Consider the following 17,720-nt stretch of genomic DNA (forward strand, 5'->3'; position numbering starts at 1 on the left):
GGATAATACAGACCTTGGTTCATATTGTAATTTAAATCATTTCAAATACTTTATCAGGGCTTTGAGTTTGCATGTTGTCATTAAATCAATAGAAAAGGTCAGGCTAATGCAAATACTAAAAGTATTTCAAAGATTTCAGTATTTGAATGCAGGTCTGTTGTGTGCACGTATTTTGTTTGTGACTTGTGTTAGACATGGATACGAATGGGACATGGATATGAATGGGACATGGATACGAATGGGACATGGATACGAATGGGACATGGATACGAATGGGACATGGATACGAATGGGACATGGATACGAATGGGACATGGATACGAATGGGACATGGATACGAATGGGGTGTTTTGGTGGAGTTATTATCAGTTGGATTTTGTGTGAATCATCTATGCGAGTTACTTATTGATATGCAGAGCACAAATGGAGCTGTAGTTTCCATGGGACTTATCATTTATGTATGTATAGAATCCAGTCTCTGTCAGTTCAGACGCTGAATATTGGTGTCTTATCTCGCAGTGGAGACATTGAAATAGTTTAAGCATATAAGCACATGACAGAAATGCTTTTCCAATTATTTGGGTGGAGAAGCATCCAACTTGTTAAATACATATTTGAAACTGACTGCCTGAATGCCAACAAGAACCTGCAACCATTTGCATAAATATCCTATGGATATTTTAGGTAACTGGCGATTTGATCGTTTCCCCACCACTTTATAAAAGAGTTTTAAAAAGAGAGAGAGAGCAGCCGTCGTCCGTGTTTAAAGGCTATAACCTTGAATCATGTTGAACCTACACTCCAGATGCCAGTTTCTCACCTCGCAAGACTGAATTTCTCACCAGATCAAGGTAGTTGTAATAGGCCAAACCTACCACAAGGTGGAGCCACCGAGAAGGGGATAAGTGTACTCTTACTGTCATTGGGGGAGGTTCACACTTCCACACAGCATTTTTTAAAATTAAACCTTTATTTAACTAGGCAAGTCTGTAAATGAGAATTTGTTGTTAACTATTACTGCCTCCCAAGGCTGGATGTGTCACTGTAGGAGAGAACGGGCTGTTAAAGCAGACAATTACAAGGTTACAAGGTTCTTATTGGCAACATGGGCCAAAACACACACATTGTCCTTCGCTAAATCGATTCAATTAAAGCAGATTAGTTATCAGTTAGGAGTTAGCAGTTAGCACACACATTCAGTATGTGGTCCATGCAGGAATTCTACCAACACTCTGCTCCAACCAACTAAACCATCTGGACTAAACCACTATCATGTTGCTGTACTGACCTTATGGCCATTCTCCTTTATACATCCCTCAGAGGTCGTTTCCACACAGAGGTATTTGGCCAGAAACACAGCCCAGGATGAGGGAGTTTGAAGTGTGTGTTTGTCCATTTAACACTGTAAGTGCAGTTAGTGTGTGACTTGGCAGCTTTCTCTTGCACTGCCTCTAACCTTTTCTTCCTCTCTCTCGCTCTCTCTCTCTCTCTTTTTCTTTCACTCGTTCTCTCGCTCGCTCTCTCTTTCTCCCTCTTTATCCTTCACTAATGTTTCTCTTTAACTCAATCTCCATTTTCTTCTCCCTGTACTTCCTCTCCCCTCTTCACTCCCTCTCCCTCCCTGGGTCTGTGTGAAACTCTCTTTGATTCCTCCCTGCTCCTGGGGTTGTTGTACTGGGCTGTGTGTCAACTGGGTGGATTAGAGGAATGGAGAGTGGTCTGGTCGGGGCCTACAGGCAGCAGCCAACCCCTCTGGAACAGCACAGCTCTCAGCTTTAATTGACACTGTTAAGGGGCCTGGGACTGGAAACATGTCACTAGGAATCATGCAGAGACAAATAATCTGTGTGCAAGAAAGTGAGTGGGAAGAGGGAGTGTATAAGAAAGCGAGAGAGTACATTATGTTGTTGTGTGGGAGAGACTGTATTGTAGCTTTGTGTGTGTGCATGCATGCATACGTGTTCCCAATGCTGTTATTGTTTCACACTTTTGAAACTCATCTATATGGTTAAGCTATTAGTGGCTCCAGTACAGCATCTATATGGCTCCAGTACAGCATCTACAGTTGAAGTCGGAAGTTTACAAACACTTAAATTGGAGCCATTAAAACTCGTTTTTCAACCACTCCACAAATTTCTTGTTAACGAACTATAGTTTTGGCAAGTCGGTTAGGATATCTACTTTGTGCTTGACACAAGTAATTTTCCCAACAATTATTTACAGACATATTATTTAACTTATAATTCCAGTGGGTCAGAAGTTTACATACACTAAATTGACTGTGCCTTCAAACAGCTTGGAAATTTCCAAAAAATGTCATGGCTTTAGAAGCTTCTGATAGGCTAATTGGCATAATTTGAGTCAATTAGAGGTGTACCTGTGGATTTATTTCAAGGCCTACCTTCAAACTCAGTGCCTCTTTGCTTGACATCATGGGAAAATCAAAAGAAATCAGCCAAGACCTCAGAAAAAAATGGTAGAGCTCCACAAGTCTGGTTCATCATTGGGAGCAATTTCCAAACGCCTGAAGGTACCACGTTCATCTGTACAAACAATAGTACGCAAGTATAAATACCTTGGGACCACGCAGCCGTCATACCGCTCAGGAAGGAGACGCATTCTGTCTCCTTGAGATGAAAGTACTTTGGTCCCAAAAGTGCAAATCAATCCCAGAACAACAGCAAAGGACCTTGTGAAGATGCTGGAGGAAACCGGTACAAAAGTATCTATATCCACAGTAAAACGAGTCCTATATCGACATAACTTGAAAGGCCGCTCAGCAAGAAAGAAGCCACTGCTCTAAAACCACCATAAGAAAGCCAGACTACGGTTTGCAACTGAACATGGTGACAAAGATTGTACTTTTTGGAGAAATGTCCTCTGGTCTGATGAAACAAAAATAGAAGAACACCATCCCAACCGTGAAGCACTGGGGTGGCAGCATCATGTTGTTGGGGTGCATTGCAGCAGGAGGGACTGATGCACTTCACAAAATAGATGTCATCATGAGAAAGGAAAAATATGTGGATATATTGAAGCAACATCTCAAGACATCAGTCAGGAAGTTAAAGCTTTGGTCGCAAATGGGTCTTCCAAATGGACAACGACCCCAATCATACTTCCAAAGTTGTGGCAAAATGGCTTAAGGACAACAAAGTCAAGGTATTGGAGTGGCCATCACAAAGCCCTGACCTCAATGCTATAGAAAATTTGTGGGCAGAACTGGAAAAGCGTGTGCGAGCAAGGAGGCCTACAAACCTGACTCCGTTACAACAGCTCTGTCAGTAGGAATGGGCCAAAATTCACCCAACTTATTGTGAAGCTTGTGGAAGGCTACCCGAAACGTTGACCCAAGTTAAACAATTTAAAGGCAATGCTACCAAATACTAATTGAATGTATGTAAACTTCTGACCCACTGGGAGTGTGATGAAAGAAATACAAGCTGAAATAAACAAGATCCTAACTGACCTAAGACAGAGAATTTTTACTAGGATGAAATGTCAGGAATTGTGAAACTGAGTTTAAATCTATTAGGCTAAGGTGTATGTAAACTTCAGTCTTCAACTATATATGGCTCCAGTACAGTATTCTAAACCACTGAATGTAGTGCGTCTCTGTAGGACAAAATTGCTATTTGTTTTCTTTATCTTTAAAACTTTTAAATTCTTAATGTATCTCAAAAGTATTTTGCTGCCCTGTACAATTGTTAGAATCCTAAACATAGGTAATTAAATCATAGTGAATTTCCATGCAAATGTACAATAATATATTTATATAACAACATAAAACCTATTTTTAGCTCTCCTCCTTTCCCTGCCCTCCCCAGAGTTTTGATTAGATGTTGTTTATATTTTTGTTGAGTATAAAAACATGTCATGTGTTGGTCCCCTGTTTCATGAGCTGAAATATAAGATCTCAGAAATGTTCAATATGAACAAAAAGCTTATTTCTCTCAAATTTTGTGCACAAATTTGCTTACATCCCTGTTAGTGAGCATTTCTCCTTTGTCAAGATAATCCATCCACCTGACAGGTGTGGCATATCAAGATGCTGATTAAATAGCATGATCATTACACAGGTGCACCTTATGATGGGGACATTTTTTCTTCTTCACAAAACACAACTCCACAGATGTTTTGAGGGAGCATGCAATTGGCATGCTGACTGCAGGAATGTCCACCAGAGCTGTTGCTAGATAATTTAATGTTTATTTCTCTACCATAAGCCGCCTCCAACATTGTTTTAGAGAATTTGGCAGAGCCCAACTGGCTTCACAATCACAGACCACATGTAACCACGCCAGCCCAGGATCTCCACATCTGGCTTCTTCACCTGCGGGATCGTCTGAGACCAGCCACTCAGACAGCTGATGAAACTGTGGATTTGCACAACCAAATAACTTCTGTACAACTGTCAGAAACATTCTCAGGGAAGCTCATCTGCGTGCTGGTCGTTCTCACCAGGGGCTTGACCAGACTGCTGTTCACCAACTTCAGGGGACAAATTCTCACCTTCGATGGCCACTGGTACGCTGGAGAAGTGTGCTCTTCATGGATTAATGCCAGTTTCAACTCTAACGGTCAGATGGCGTTGTGTGGGCGAGTGGTTTGCTGATGTCAATGTTGTGAAACCGAGTGTCTCGTGGTGAGGTTATGGTATGCACAGACATAAGCTATGAACAAACACAATTACATTTTATCGATGGCAAGTTTGAATGCACAGAGATACTATGACGAGATCCTGAGGCCCATTGCCGTGCCATTCATCTGCCACCATCACCTCATGTTTCATCATGATAATGCACTGCCCCGTGTCGCAAGGATCTATACACAATTCCTAGAAGCTGAAAATGTTCCAGTTCCTCGATGGTCTGCATACTCACCAGACATGTCACCCATTGAGCATGTTTGGGATGCTCTGGATATACGCGTACTACAGCGTGTTCCAGTTATTGTCAATATCCATCAACTTCGCACAGCCATTGAAGAGTAGTTGGACAGTTCCACAGGCCACATTCAACAGCCTGATCAACTCTATGTATGAAGATGTGTCGCTCTGCATGAAGCAAATGGTGGTCACACCAGATACTGACTGGTATACTGATCCACGGCCCTACATTTTCTTTAAGGTATCTGTGACCAACGGTTGCATTTCTGTAGTCCCAGTAATGTGAAATCCATTGATTAGGGCCTAATGAATTAGTTTCAATTTACTGATTTCCTCTTATGAACTGTAATTCAGTAAAATCGTTGAAATTGTTGCGTATTTGTGTATTTCATTCAGATCCCCATTAGCTGTTGAAAAAGCAGCAGCCACACAACATAGAACATGACAACATGCAGAACACTAATAGATAAGAACACAAATGTAAAGCTACATTTAAAACATCTAAAGAAAACTGTTTGTGTGTGTCTCTTCACAGTCTGCGTTGTTCCTTGAGGTGTTTCATATTTCTTGCCTGAGTTACCATGTAGTCATTTTCCCAGTCTCTGTTCTTACTTAGGGACTGGGTTTTTGAGCTGTGATAACTGGCTGAAAAGACAACTTGGTACTTTCAACACATCAATATTTCTTACAACGATCGACAGTGATTCAGTCAATCTCTCGTCCACTCTGAGCCAGGAGTGGCTGATATGCATGTTATTGACATTGACCCTCCATGTGCATTTGAGGGCCAGACGTGCTGCTCTGTTCTGTGCTGCAGCTTTTCTAGGTATTTGTTTTGCCGCACCTGACTGGACAACTGTTTGGTTGCATGTGATGTAAAAAAAAAAAATCTGAGCATCTCTTTATCACAGACAGACCTTTCCCCATCTTTACAACAATGCAATCAATATGCTTTGCCCTTGACAGTTTACAATCTAATAGAACACCAAGAAGTGTAGTCTCTTCTACTTGCTCAACAGCCACATTATTCATTGAGTTTAGGGACCATTGGGGTTAAGCTCCAGGCTCTGGTTCTCAGGGTGACGCCAGAGCTCTGTCCCTAGGGTAGAGCATCACGTAGGTGGGGAGCTTGTAGCTGTAGCTCCCCTGACGAGGGACATGCCATTAAAACAGCTTTCCATCAAAACATGCTGTTGACATATACTGAGTGTACTAAACATTAAGAACACCTTCCTAATATTGAGTTGCACCCCCCCCGACCACTTTTTTTCCCTCAGAACAGCCTCAATTTGTCAGGGCCTGGACTCTATAAGGTGTTGAAAGCGTTCCACAGGGATGCTGGCCCATGTTCACTCCAATGCTTCCCACAGTTGTCAAATTGGCTGGATGTCATTTGGTTGGAGGACCATTCTAGACACCCACTGGAAACTGTTGTGCATGAAAAGCCCAGCACCGTTGCAGTCCTTGGCACTTAAATATTTATTGCCCATTCACCCTCAATGCCACACATACACAATCCACGTCTCAATTGTCTCAGAGCTTAAAAATCCTTCTTTAACCTGTTTCTTTCCATTCATCGACACTGATTGTAGTGGATTTCACAAGTAACATCAATAAGGGATCATAACTTTCACCTGGATTCAGTCTGTCATGGAAAGAGCAGGTGTTACTAATGTTTTGTCCACTCAGTGCATAGTCTGTGTGTAACACTGTATACATGGGCTATAGTGTAGTCGCTATAGAGAACAGCATCAGCTATTAGTGTGAACATTTAGCATTCGCTAATTAAGGTCCACTGAGGTAGATGGCATTTAAAACCTCTCCATAGCACCCACTGGTATGTTACTGTAAGATATCTTCACTTTATTGATTAAGTAGACAACATTTAAAACCTCTCCATAGCACCCACTGGTATGTTACTGTAAGATATCTTCACTTCATTGATTAAGTAGACAACATTTAAAACCTCTCCATAGCACCCACTGGTATGTTACTGTAAGATATCTTCACTTCATTGATTAAGTAGACAACATTTAAAACCTCTCCATAGCACCCACTGGTATGTTACTGTAAGATATCTTCACTTCATTGATTAAGTAGACAACATTTAAAACCTCTCCATAGCACCCACTGGTATGTTACTGTAAGATATCTTCACTTCATTGATTAAGTAGACAACATTTAAAACCTCTCCATAGCACCCACTGGTATGTTACTGTAAGATATCTTCACTTCATTGATTAAGTAGACAACATTTAAAACCTCTCCATAGCACCCACTGGTATGTTACTGTAAGATATCTTCACTTCATTGATTACGTAGACAACATTTAAAACAGGTCCATGTTCAACACCTTCTGTTGATGCTGATTAGTTAACTGGAAAGCCCATGGAGACAGATAGCTTAGCAATATCTCTGACAGTTACAGTAGTTAGCATGTAGCGCAGTTTAAATATTAATTTTATTGAGGCAATGTTTTAATCAATCAAATGTTGTCAGATTTTATTCAAGCAGACCATTAAGTGTGAGACTTTTGGTTTCTGTATGTTCTCTCCGCACCTCAATGTAATACAATAGGCCTATGACGCAGACCTGGGTTCAAATACTTTGAAAAATCATTTCAAATTATTCTGCCAGGCTTGATTGAGATTTCCTGTTGCAATGGAACCGATAGACAAGTCCAAAATCTGCAACGCCCGCTCACCGGGCACTCCAGACAGGCTAAAGCAAATGCTCAAAATATTTGAAAGATTTCAAATAGTTTTTGAACCCAGGTCTGCTATGACTAGGTTTATATTGAGGCAGACAGAATCTCCCCACTCCTCTGTGCTGTAGTGTCCCAGGACTGGGACCTTTTTCATGATTTGATACATGATTCAAAGGGCAGTGAATCTGACCAATGAAGGGACACCTTGCTGTCTCGATGGATCTCACATTATTTTCCCATATACAGGTATGTGACAACCCGAGACATGATCAATTCACAACCATTGATTTAGTTTGAAACTGACCAGCTCATAGACTGTTTGTATTTATTATGGACTTAGAAATACTGTTCCATCGGTATACAAGGAAACAGCATTTAAATGTAAATGTTTTTCCATATTATTGACTTGCCCTATTTGCAATTAATACTTATGCTTTTCAGGTCTGGCTCTCCGAGACGTGTCTTGGGGTGTGTTTTGGTTGTTAATTGTTTTATTTACCCCCTTACCCAGATGTGTGTGTGTGTGTGTGTGTTAACGCAGTAGAGGAACCCCCAGCTCGGGTTACAGTGCCGTGGAAACAAACAGTGGCCTTGGGGGAATGACTGGGGAAATTGGAAGGCAGACACTGTGATGTGTGTGTGTGTACACAGTTTCTGTTGTATGCACTGTGTGTGTGTGATGTGCGTGGTTCCCCCTGCACAGTAACCGCCATGCATTCTTCTCTGTCCCATGGTCTAAGCCAGAACAGGACATAAAACAAGGAACCACAACAGGGCAGTAAAATAGACTCCTGATATTCAACACTAGTCACAAACAGTACATAGCCCCCTGTTTGCCATATCTATGCTTATGTGTTGTTAGAATTACCTCTGTGTGCGTAGCCTAGTGGTTAGAGCGTTGGACTAGTAACCGGAAGGTTGTGAGTTCAAACCCCCGAGCTGACAAGGTACAAATCTGTCGTTCTGCCCCTGAACAGGCAGTTAACCCACTGTTCCCAGGCCGTCATTGAAAATAAGAATGTGTTCTTAACTGACTTGCCTGGTTAAATAAAGGTAAAATTAAAATAAAAAAATGATTCTCCAAAATCATGGTCCTATCAGTTTCCCTTAGACGCTGATCTAAGGTCTGTTTTGCATTTAGCCAGTAATAGTTGTGGGTGTAAGTTAATCTGATTCTATAACCAACTCAACGTCTCCCCCCTCATTTTCTCAGGGAGCTGTGCGACGAGTCCATGACCCATTCGGCTAGCTCCGCCTCCAGCCTGGACAGCCACGCTCCCTCTGAGAACAACAGCCAATCGCAGGGCATGCGGTGGGAGGAACAGCAGAAGGTGCTGGCGTTGGAGCAGCTGGGGGGAGTGTTCCGGGTCGACCTGGGTCACATGAGGTCGCTCCGCCTCTTCTTCAGGTCAGCCAGAGGTCATGTGGGGTCATGTTGTCTGGATACTTTATGACCTCAGGAACTTTACTCTCATAACAACTCCCTGCATACAGTTGTGTTGTTTGGCCTGTGAGGGTAAAGGGGAGGATTATCATTGTCCAATGATTACAAAAATGAAAAGTCACTTCAGAAAGTGGGCCTATTTGTATGTAAAAAATGACTGTATTTGACAGTCCAGGAAATGTTTCTGAAATTCTTCTCCAACTGAGAGTTTGCTGTATATGTTATAAGCCATGTTTTAGCAGTGCAGTAACATTGTATGTGTATTTCTTTCAGCCAGTGTTTCTGTATGTTTGAATGGTATGTTGTGATTCCAGTGATGAGGCGTGTAATAGTGGTCAGCTGGTGATCGCCAGCAGGGAGAGCCAGTATAAGGTCCTCCACTTCCACCACGCAGGTCTGGACAAGCTGGCTGAGGTCTTCCAACAGTGGAAGTGCTGCAGAGAGACGCAGCTCAAAGACCAGGTGAGGCATGTTAGCATTGTGGCTAGATACAGTGCCTTGCGAAAGTATTCGGCCCCCTTGAACTTTGCGACCTTTTGCCACATTTCAGGGTTCAAACATAAAGATATAAAACTGTATTTTTTTGAAGAATCAACAACAAGTGGGACAAAATCATGAAGTGTAACGACATTTATTGTATATTTCAAACTTTTTTAACAAATCAAAAACTGAAATTGGGCGTGCAAAATTATTCAGCCCCTTTACTTTCAGTGCAGCAAACTCTCTCCAGAAGTTCAGTGAGGATCTCTGAATGATCCAATGTTGACCGAAATGACTAATGATGATAAATACAATCCACCTGTGTGTAATCAAGTCACCGTATAAATGCACCTGCACTGTGGTAGTCTCAGAGGTCCGTTAAAAGCGCAGAGAGCATCATGAAGAACAAGGAACACACCAGGCAGGTCCGAGATACTGTTGTGAAGAAGTTTAAAGCCGGATTTGGATACAAAAAGATTTCCCAAGCTTTAAACATCCCAAGGAGCACTGTGCAAGCCATAATATTGAAATGGAAGGAGTATCAGACCACTGCAAATCTACCAAGACCTGGCCGTCCCTCTAAACTTTCAGCTCATACAAGGAGAAGACTGATCAGAGATGCAGCCAAGAGGCCCATGATCACTCTGGATGAACTGCAGAGATCTACAGCTGAGGTGGGAGACTCTGTCTATAGGACAACAATCAGTCGTGTATTGCACAAATCTGGCCTTTATGGAAGAGTGGCAAGAAGAAAGCCATTTCTTAAAGATATCCATAAAAAGTGTAGTTTAAAGTTTGCCACAAGCCACCTGGGAGACACACCAAACGTGGAAGAAGGTGCTCTGGTCAGATGAAACCAAAATTGAACTTTTTGGCAACAATGCAAAACGTTATGTTTGGCATAAAAGCAACACAGCTCATGGCCAAAATCAAAGTCCAGACCTGAATCCAATCGAGAATCTGTGGAAAGAACTGAAAACTGCTGTTCACAAATGCTCTCCATCCAACCTCACTGAGCTCGAGCTGTTTTGCAAGGAGGAATGGGAAGAAATGTCACTCTCTCGATGTGCAAAACTGATAGACATACCCCAAGCGACTTACAGCTGTAATCGCAGCAAAAGGTGGCGCTACAAAGTATTAACTTAAGGGGGCTGAATAATTTTGCACACCCAATTTTTCAGTTTTTGATTTGTTAAAAACGTTTGAAATATCCAATAAATGTCGTTCCACTTCATGATTGTGTCCCACTTGTTGTTGATTCTTCACAAAAAAATAGTTTTATATCTTTGTTTGAAGCCTGAAATGTGGCAAAAGGTCGAAGTTCAAGGGGGCCGAATACTTTCGCAAGGCACTGTATCATGTTCCTACAGTGTTAGCATTGTGGCTAGATACCATGTTATTTCAGTGTTGGCATAATGGCTAGTTCCTTGATATCTCTCGCTCTCTGCCCCACACCCATCTGTCTCGCTCCCTCTCTGCCCCCCACCTATCGATCTCTCTTTCTCCTCCCTCTCTCTTCCAGGTAGTGGATGAGAAGTCATGTATGCAGTTCTCCATCCGGAGGCCCACCCTGCCGTCCACTGAGACCCACCCGGAGGAACGTCTGTACCGCCGCCTGGACGTCACCACCTGGCTCCGACACCTCAACCACAACGGACAGGTGGAGGAGGAGTACAAGCTACGCAAGGTGAGTGTGTAGCTGGGATAAGACCTTGGAAGACTGACAGACTTGCATACATTTTTATACGATCACGTGTCTCTCTATTATGCATGGGAATATTATAAAAAACTTTTTTTTATTTTTTTTATTCTCTCAATAAATGGGGGGCGAAATAAAACCACGCACAGCACTAATTCGGCCAATGGGCCACCAGTTGGGAACCCTGGTGTAGTTAGATAACATTGTTGAATTCTAGACTTCTACTACCCAGGCTGATCATGTCCTCTCTGTCCCCCCCTCAGGCCATCTTCTTTGGGGGCATTGACCCATCCATCCGCGGGGAGGTGTGGCCCTTCTTACTGCACTACTACAGCTGTGACTCCTCCTCCCAGGAGAGAGAGGCCTGGAGACTGCAGAAACGCTCTGAGTACCACCACATTCAGCAGAGGAGGTAGGTGGCTGGGGGGTTTACTATAACTAATGGCTCTCCATCCAGGGGAACTGCACTGCTGCTGACCGTGTGTGTGTGTGTGTGTGTGGTGTGTGTGTGGGGGGGGTTCTATTGTGTTGTTTTCGATGAAAGAAGGACATTCATAACACTGGAACATATGTGGTTAATTTATACAAAGGAATAAGGTGGCACCAAGCCATATCCTGCTAACTGTTACACACACACACACACCTTGTGGTTTCACTTTGCAAATGGAGCAATCAATAGACACAATTACAGAACGTTGTTATGGGAGTGCTGGGTGTAAATGAACAGGCCTCCTGGGTAAAAACATGTAATCGCTGATCAAATCATATTCTCATATTCTACCCATATTCTACTCTCATATTCTATCAATATGATGACTACAGCTCGAAATGCACACACACACACCACGCACACACACACACCACGCACGCACACGCACACGCACACACACACACCACGCACGCACACACACACCACACACACGCACACACACACCACGCACACGCACACACACACCACGCACACACACACACCACGCACACGCACACACACACCACGCACACACACGCACGCACACGCACACCACGCACACACACCACGCACGCACACACACACCACGCACACACACCACGCACGCACACACCACGCACGCACACACCACACACACACTAAAAGAGATTGAAGGGTGCAACCAGTCAGTTTATTTAACCTCCCAGTGTTACTGTCTGTCTGTCTGGTCTGGTCCGGTCCTTTTTCTTTTTCCTTTTTCAATACATTTACATTTGAGTCATTTAGCAGACGCTTGTCCAGAGCCACTTACAGGAGCAATTAGAGTTAAGTGCCTTGATCAAGGGCACATTGGCAGATGTTTCACCTTGTCGACTTAGATATTCGAACCAGAGACCACTAGGCTACCTAAGCTTCCACACAGTGTGCATGTTTGCACAGGTGTGATGCACGACTGCACAGAATTGATATGATAATTGTCCGGTCTTCAGCGGAATGGCGTATTAACCTTTAGATTACATCAGAAGATGTCATCCAAACCAGCCAATTAGACGCCCTCTTCCTCCTGTGATGAGGCTGATGGAAAAACACTTGACTGAGCCTCCAGGGGCCATTGGCTCATCATTAAGACCCTGGAACTACAGTCTCGGCCTTCTAAAGGTGGTGGCACCGGTAACACTCTACTTAAAGCCTGCAGATATGATGCATTATGATACAGGTATAATAACTGATTAGACTTGTCATGAACATGTATGACACCCTTATAATCATCTGTTTGTGATCCTGACTAACGACCAGCCCCTGTTAATTAAATCAATTAGTTCTATATGGAAATATAACATTATATTATTTTTATTAGTCACATTTTGAAGAATCAATTATTGCTTGTTTGATTTGATGTTCTGTGCTGTAGCCAGTACTGTTGAAGATGTTAAATATGGATGATCCTGCTGGAGAGGAGAGAGATGTCAATATATACCTGTTCTGAACAAACACTGGAGGAGGAGAGGGTTGTGGAGAGTTGATTCAGTTTGCTCATCTATTTTCTACAAGGTCTGATGTCTCTGTGGTCTTACATGTTAATGTTGAGTTACACGATTAGGGGATTCTGGTAGCAGGACCAGGTACAGCTGCTGACAGTTCTCCAGAAAGGGAGGAAGAGAGGGAGAGAGTGAGGCATGGAGGTAGAGAGGGGACAAGGGACTGGGAGAGGGGGATCAAGGGACTGGGAGAGAGAAGGGAGTGAGGGAGGAGACGCCGAGGGAGAGGCAGACAAACACAGACCCAGAAAGTAAACAGTTGCGTGAAGTTGCATCAGGCCGAGTGTTATTGTTCCTGGCGGGGCTCAATGGAAAACAAATAGTGTTAATTAAATCCCCTCTGCTCTGCTCATTAGGGTAGGGGTCAGGTCCTCAGTGTTCAGGTTCTCAGCCAGAGAGTGATGGGAGGGGGTTAGGGTTAGATCATAGGTTGTTTAAGTGGTTTACATTGCCCCAACATCCTCACCCTACCCTTTTCCTGACATCCTATCAAGGGTTAAATTAAAAGTACATTTTTGAAGTTGAGTAACTGCCATTTAAGTTTGGTTGACATTAGTGCATAGCCCCAGTATTTAACCCAGTAAAACCCTTGTCTGTCCCTGCCATGCCCAGGTTGTCTATGAGTCCTGAGGAGCACAGTGACTTCTGGAGGAAGGTTCAGTTCACCGTGGATAAGGACGTGGTGAGAACAGACCGCAGCAACCACTTCTTCAGGGGAGAGAACAACCCCAATGTGGAGATCATGAGGTCAGGACAGATGGCTCTGTCTGGGTATTTCCTTCTTCTCTCCCCTACCACTTGTCTTTCCTCTCATCTCTATCCATATCCTTCCCTCTGTCACTCTTTATTCTACATTTCACTCTCTCCTCTCTTACCACTCTTTTCTCCTCCCTTTCTTCCTCACCTTTTCCATTCCTCATCTTTCCTATCCCATAGTCCAGTGCACAGGAGGTAATATTGTACATGAATATCATATTCTGAACCCTGGGGGAAGCTAATGACTTTCATGCTTTATTGACTCCCAGTAAGTTGTTAGAGCACTAGTTCTGATGCATACTTACAGCTAATAGCTTCCTAAATGAAGGAGCTAAAGGCTTTCAAAACCAGGCTGTTAAGTGACTCATGGCTGGTTCTCGGTATTGGTAAAGTAACTGGGTCAAGTAGAGTAGGGGTGGGGGAGGTTAGAACTCTCATGTATTATTATGGACCAATATTATCTCACTACTTTTCATATTTGTCTTATTCATTCGCTTACTCTGTTTTAATGCCATAGTGTTATTTAGCTGTAAGTTCCTCCGTGTCCACATCACTAAGGACTGATCATGGTCCACACACTCCAACACAGTCGTGAAGGCACAACAACACCTCTTCCCCCTCAGGAGGCTGAAAAGATTTGGCAGGGACCCTCTGATCGTTTTAAAGTTCTACAGCTGCACCATTGAGAGCATCTTGACTGGCTGCATCACCGCTTGGTTTGGCAACAGCTTGGCATCCGACCGCAAGGCGCTACAGAGGGTAGTGTGTACGGCCCAGTACATCACTGGGGCCAAGCTTCCTGCCATTAAGGACCTCTATACCAGGCGGTGTCAAAGGAAGGCCCTAAAAATTATCAGACTCCAGCCACCCTAGTCATAGACTGTTCTCTCTGATACCGCACGGCAAGCGGTACCGATGCACCAAGTCTGGAACCAACAGGACCCTGAACAGCTTCTACCCCCAAGCTATAAGACTGCTAAATAGTTAGTCCGGGTAGCTATTGGTTAACTATTTAACTATCTTCATTTACCCTTTTTGCCTTAATGTTTTTGACTCATCACATACACTGCTGTGACTGTTTATTATCTATCCTGTTACCTAGTCACTTTATAGGGCCCTACCTATATGTACATATCTATTTCAATGACCTCGTACCCCTGTACATGGACTCTGTACTGGTACCTTGTGTATATAGCCAAGCTATCATTACTCATTGTGTATTTATCTCTCTGAATAGTTAGGATGAGAAGTAAGCATTTCACTGTTGGTCTACACCTGTTTACAAAGCATGTGAAATATACGATTTGATCTAAATTGATTGTTTTAACGACAGTGTCTAAACATCTATATGACCTGTTGTTTAGGGTGATGGGTTAGTATGACTTTGTATGTATAACTTTATGTATGAGGTAATATGTATGACTTAGTATGAGGTAATATGTATGACTTAGTATGAGGTAATATGTGTAACTTAGTATGAGGTAATATGTATGACTTAGTATGAGGTAATATGTATGACTTAGTATGAGGTAATATGTGTAACTTAGTATGAGGTAATATGTATGACTTAGTATGAGGTAATATGTATGACTTAGTATGAGGTAATATGTATGACTTAGTATGAGGTAATATGTGTGACTTAGTATGAGGTAATATGTATGACTTAGTATGAGGTAATATGTATAACTTAGTATGAGGTAATATGTATGACTTAGTATGAGGTAATATGTATGACTTAGTATGAGGTAATATGTGTAACTTAGTATGAGGTAATATGTATGACTTGGTATGAGGCGACTATGATCTCTTGATATGGTCTGTGGTGGTGTTCCTCCCTTCCTCCAGGTGTGTGCTGCTGAACTACGCGGTGTTCAACCCACAGATGGGCTACTGCCAGGGCATGTCTGACCTGGTGGCCCCCCTGCTGACCGAGGTGCAGGATGAGAGTGACACGTTCTGGTGCTTCGTAGGCCTGATGGAGAACACCATCTTCATCAGCTCTCCCCGCGACGAGGACATGGAGAGACAACTGGTAAGGGGACCGAGGGAGAGAAAGTGTCTTTCTCTCTTTTTATTACACACACTTTTCTCTCTCGCTATCTGTGATTCTGGTGTTTTATTTTGTGTGTGTGTGTGTCGTTACATTCATATCCACATTAGTGCCCTAACCATCTCGCTCTCCCCCGTTCCAGATGTACCTGAGGGAGCTGTTGCGTCTGATGCTGCCCCGGTTCCACCAGCACCTGACCCAGCTGGGGGAGGACGGCCTACAGCTGCTGTTCTGTCACCGCTGGCTCCTACTCTGCTTCAAACGGGAGTTCCCCGACACAGAGGCCCTGCGTATGTGGGAGGCCTGCTGGGCACACTACCAGGTACCCAAGTTTACATCAGCATACGCACAGCAACATCATGTTGTACACAGAGCAACATCATCATGTTGTACACAGAGCAACATTATCATGTTGTACGTGGAATTGGTTTACACAGAGCAATACAAATACACAACATAAGCATACATACACACAACATTAGCATACATACACCAATATCAAACACACAACATTAGCATACATACACCAATATCAAACAATGTGTGTAATAATGTGTATTAGCAACTGTGTAACAATGTTAGGAGTTTATAGCCTGCTATAGGTATAACCGTCATTCATACAACACACTAGTTATGGAGATTAGAGTTGGATGTAGACACAACCAGACACACAAACTGTACTGTAGGCAGGCTCTCCACAGTCCAGTATAAATGTACTTTGTCAATAACACGCTATCGCTCCCTCAGACGGACTACTTCCATCTGTTCGCGTGTGTGGCCATCATCGTGCTGTACGGTGATGACGTGACGGAGCAGCAGTTAGCCACCGACCAGATGTTGCTCCACTTCAGTAACCTCTCCATGCACATGAATGGAGAGCTGGTGCTGCGCAAGGTAATGCTAGCAGTTAGCCTTAGCATGACGATGCGTTACTCCATCCGAGGCTGGGTCACTTTTCCTCATGCTATACTAGCATGTTATGCAACGCTAGCATTTTACCCTCTAGTTAGCATACTATGGTGGCTGCTTAATTCTTAACTCATCCCCTCAGTATACACTCGTCGCCTGCGCCGAATGGATTTAAAAGGAATGGTGTGTGTAATACAACAAAGCATAATAGTCCTTGTTGCTCCCCAGCCCTCAAAGACTCTTGAAATACTTGCTGTGATCCTGCCATGTTGAGGAGTTCTGAATCATGGCCGGTAGTGTGTGTCTGTCTTCTCATGTTTATGGATGCCATGTTGAGGATTTCTGAGTCATGGCCGGTAGTGTGTGTCTGTCTTCTCATATTTATGGATGCCATGTTGAGGATTTCTGAGTCATGGCTGGTAGTGTGTCTCTGTCTTCTCATGTTTATGGATGCCATGTTGAGGATTTCTGAGTGTGGTGTGGTAGTGTGTCTGTCTTCTCATGTTTATGGATGCCATGTTGAGGATTTCTGAGTCATGGCCGGTGTGTGTGTGTCTCTGTCTTCTCATGTTTATGGATGCCATGTTGAGGTGTCATCGGTAGTGTGTGTCTGTCTTCTCATGTTTATGGATGCCATGTTGAGGATTTCTGAGTCATGGCCGGTAGTGTGTGTCTGTCTTCTCTCTGTGGATGCCATGTTGAGGTGTCATGTGTGTCTCTGTCTTCTCATGTTTATGGATGCCATGTTGAGGATTTCTGAGTCATGGCCGGTAGTGTGTCTCTGTCTTCTCATGTTTATGG

At 43.3% G+C, this 17,720-nt stretch overlaps 1 protein-coding gene across 3 annotated transcripts in view; it reads left to right on the top strand.

The window, feature by feature from the left end:
• The window catches only part of tbc1d16 (TBC1 domain family, member 16), a 35,219-nt gene that overhangs the window by 8,698 nt on the left and 8,801 nt on the right, over nucleotides 1-17,720 (top strand). For all 3 annotated transcript variants that reach the window (XM_052503750.1, XM_052503749.1, XM_052503751.1), the window contains exons 5-12: nucleotides 8,809-9,003; nucleotides 9,354-9,501; nucleotides 11,042-11,206; nucleotides 11,482-11,630; nucleotides 13,817-13,951; nucleotides 15,806-15,992; nucleotides 16,153-16,332; nucleotides 16,758-16,904. In XM_052503750.1, the coding sequence (XP_052359710.1) occupies nucleotides 8,809-9,003; nucleotides 9,354-9,501; nucleotides 11,042-11,206; nucleotides 11,482-11,630; nucleotides 13,817-13,951; nucleotides 15,806-15,992; nucleotides 16,153-16,332; nucleotides 16,758-16,904 (1,306 nt within the window). The remainder of the gene's footprint in view (nucleotides 1-8,808; nucleotides 9,004-9,353; nucleotides 9,502-11,041; nucleotides 11,207-11,481; nucleotides 11,631-13,816; nucleotides 13,952-15,805; nucleotides 15,993-16,152; nucleotides 16,333-16,757; nucleotides 16,905-17,720) is intronic.

The sequence above is a fragment of the Oncorhynchus keta genome, unplaced genomic scaffold (assembly GCF_023373465.1).
Source record: "Oncorhynchus keta strain PuntledgeMale-10-30-2019 unplaced genomic scaffold, Oket_V2 Un_contig_17873_pilon_pilon, whole genome shotgun sequence".
Lineage (NCBI taxonomy): Eukaryota > Metazoa > Chordata > Actinopteri > Salmoniformes > Salmonidae > Oncorhynchus > Oncorhynchus keta.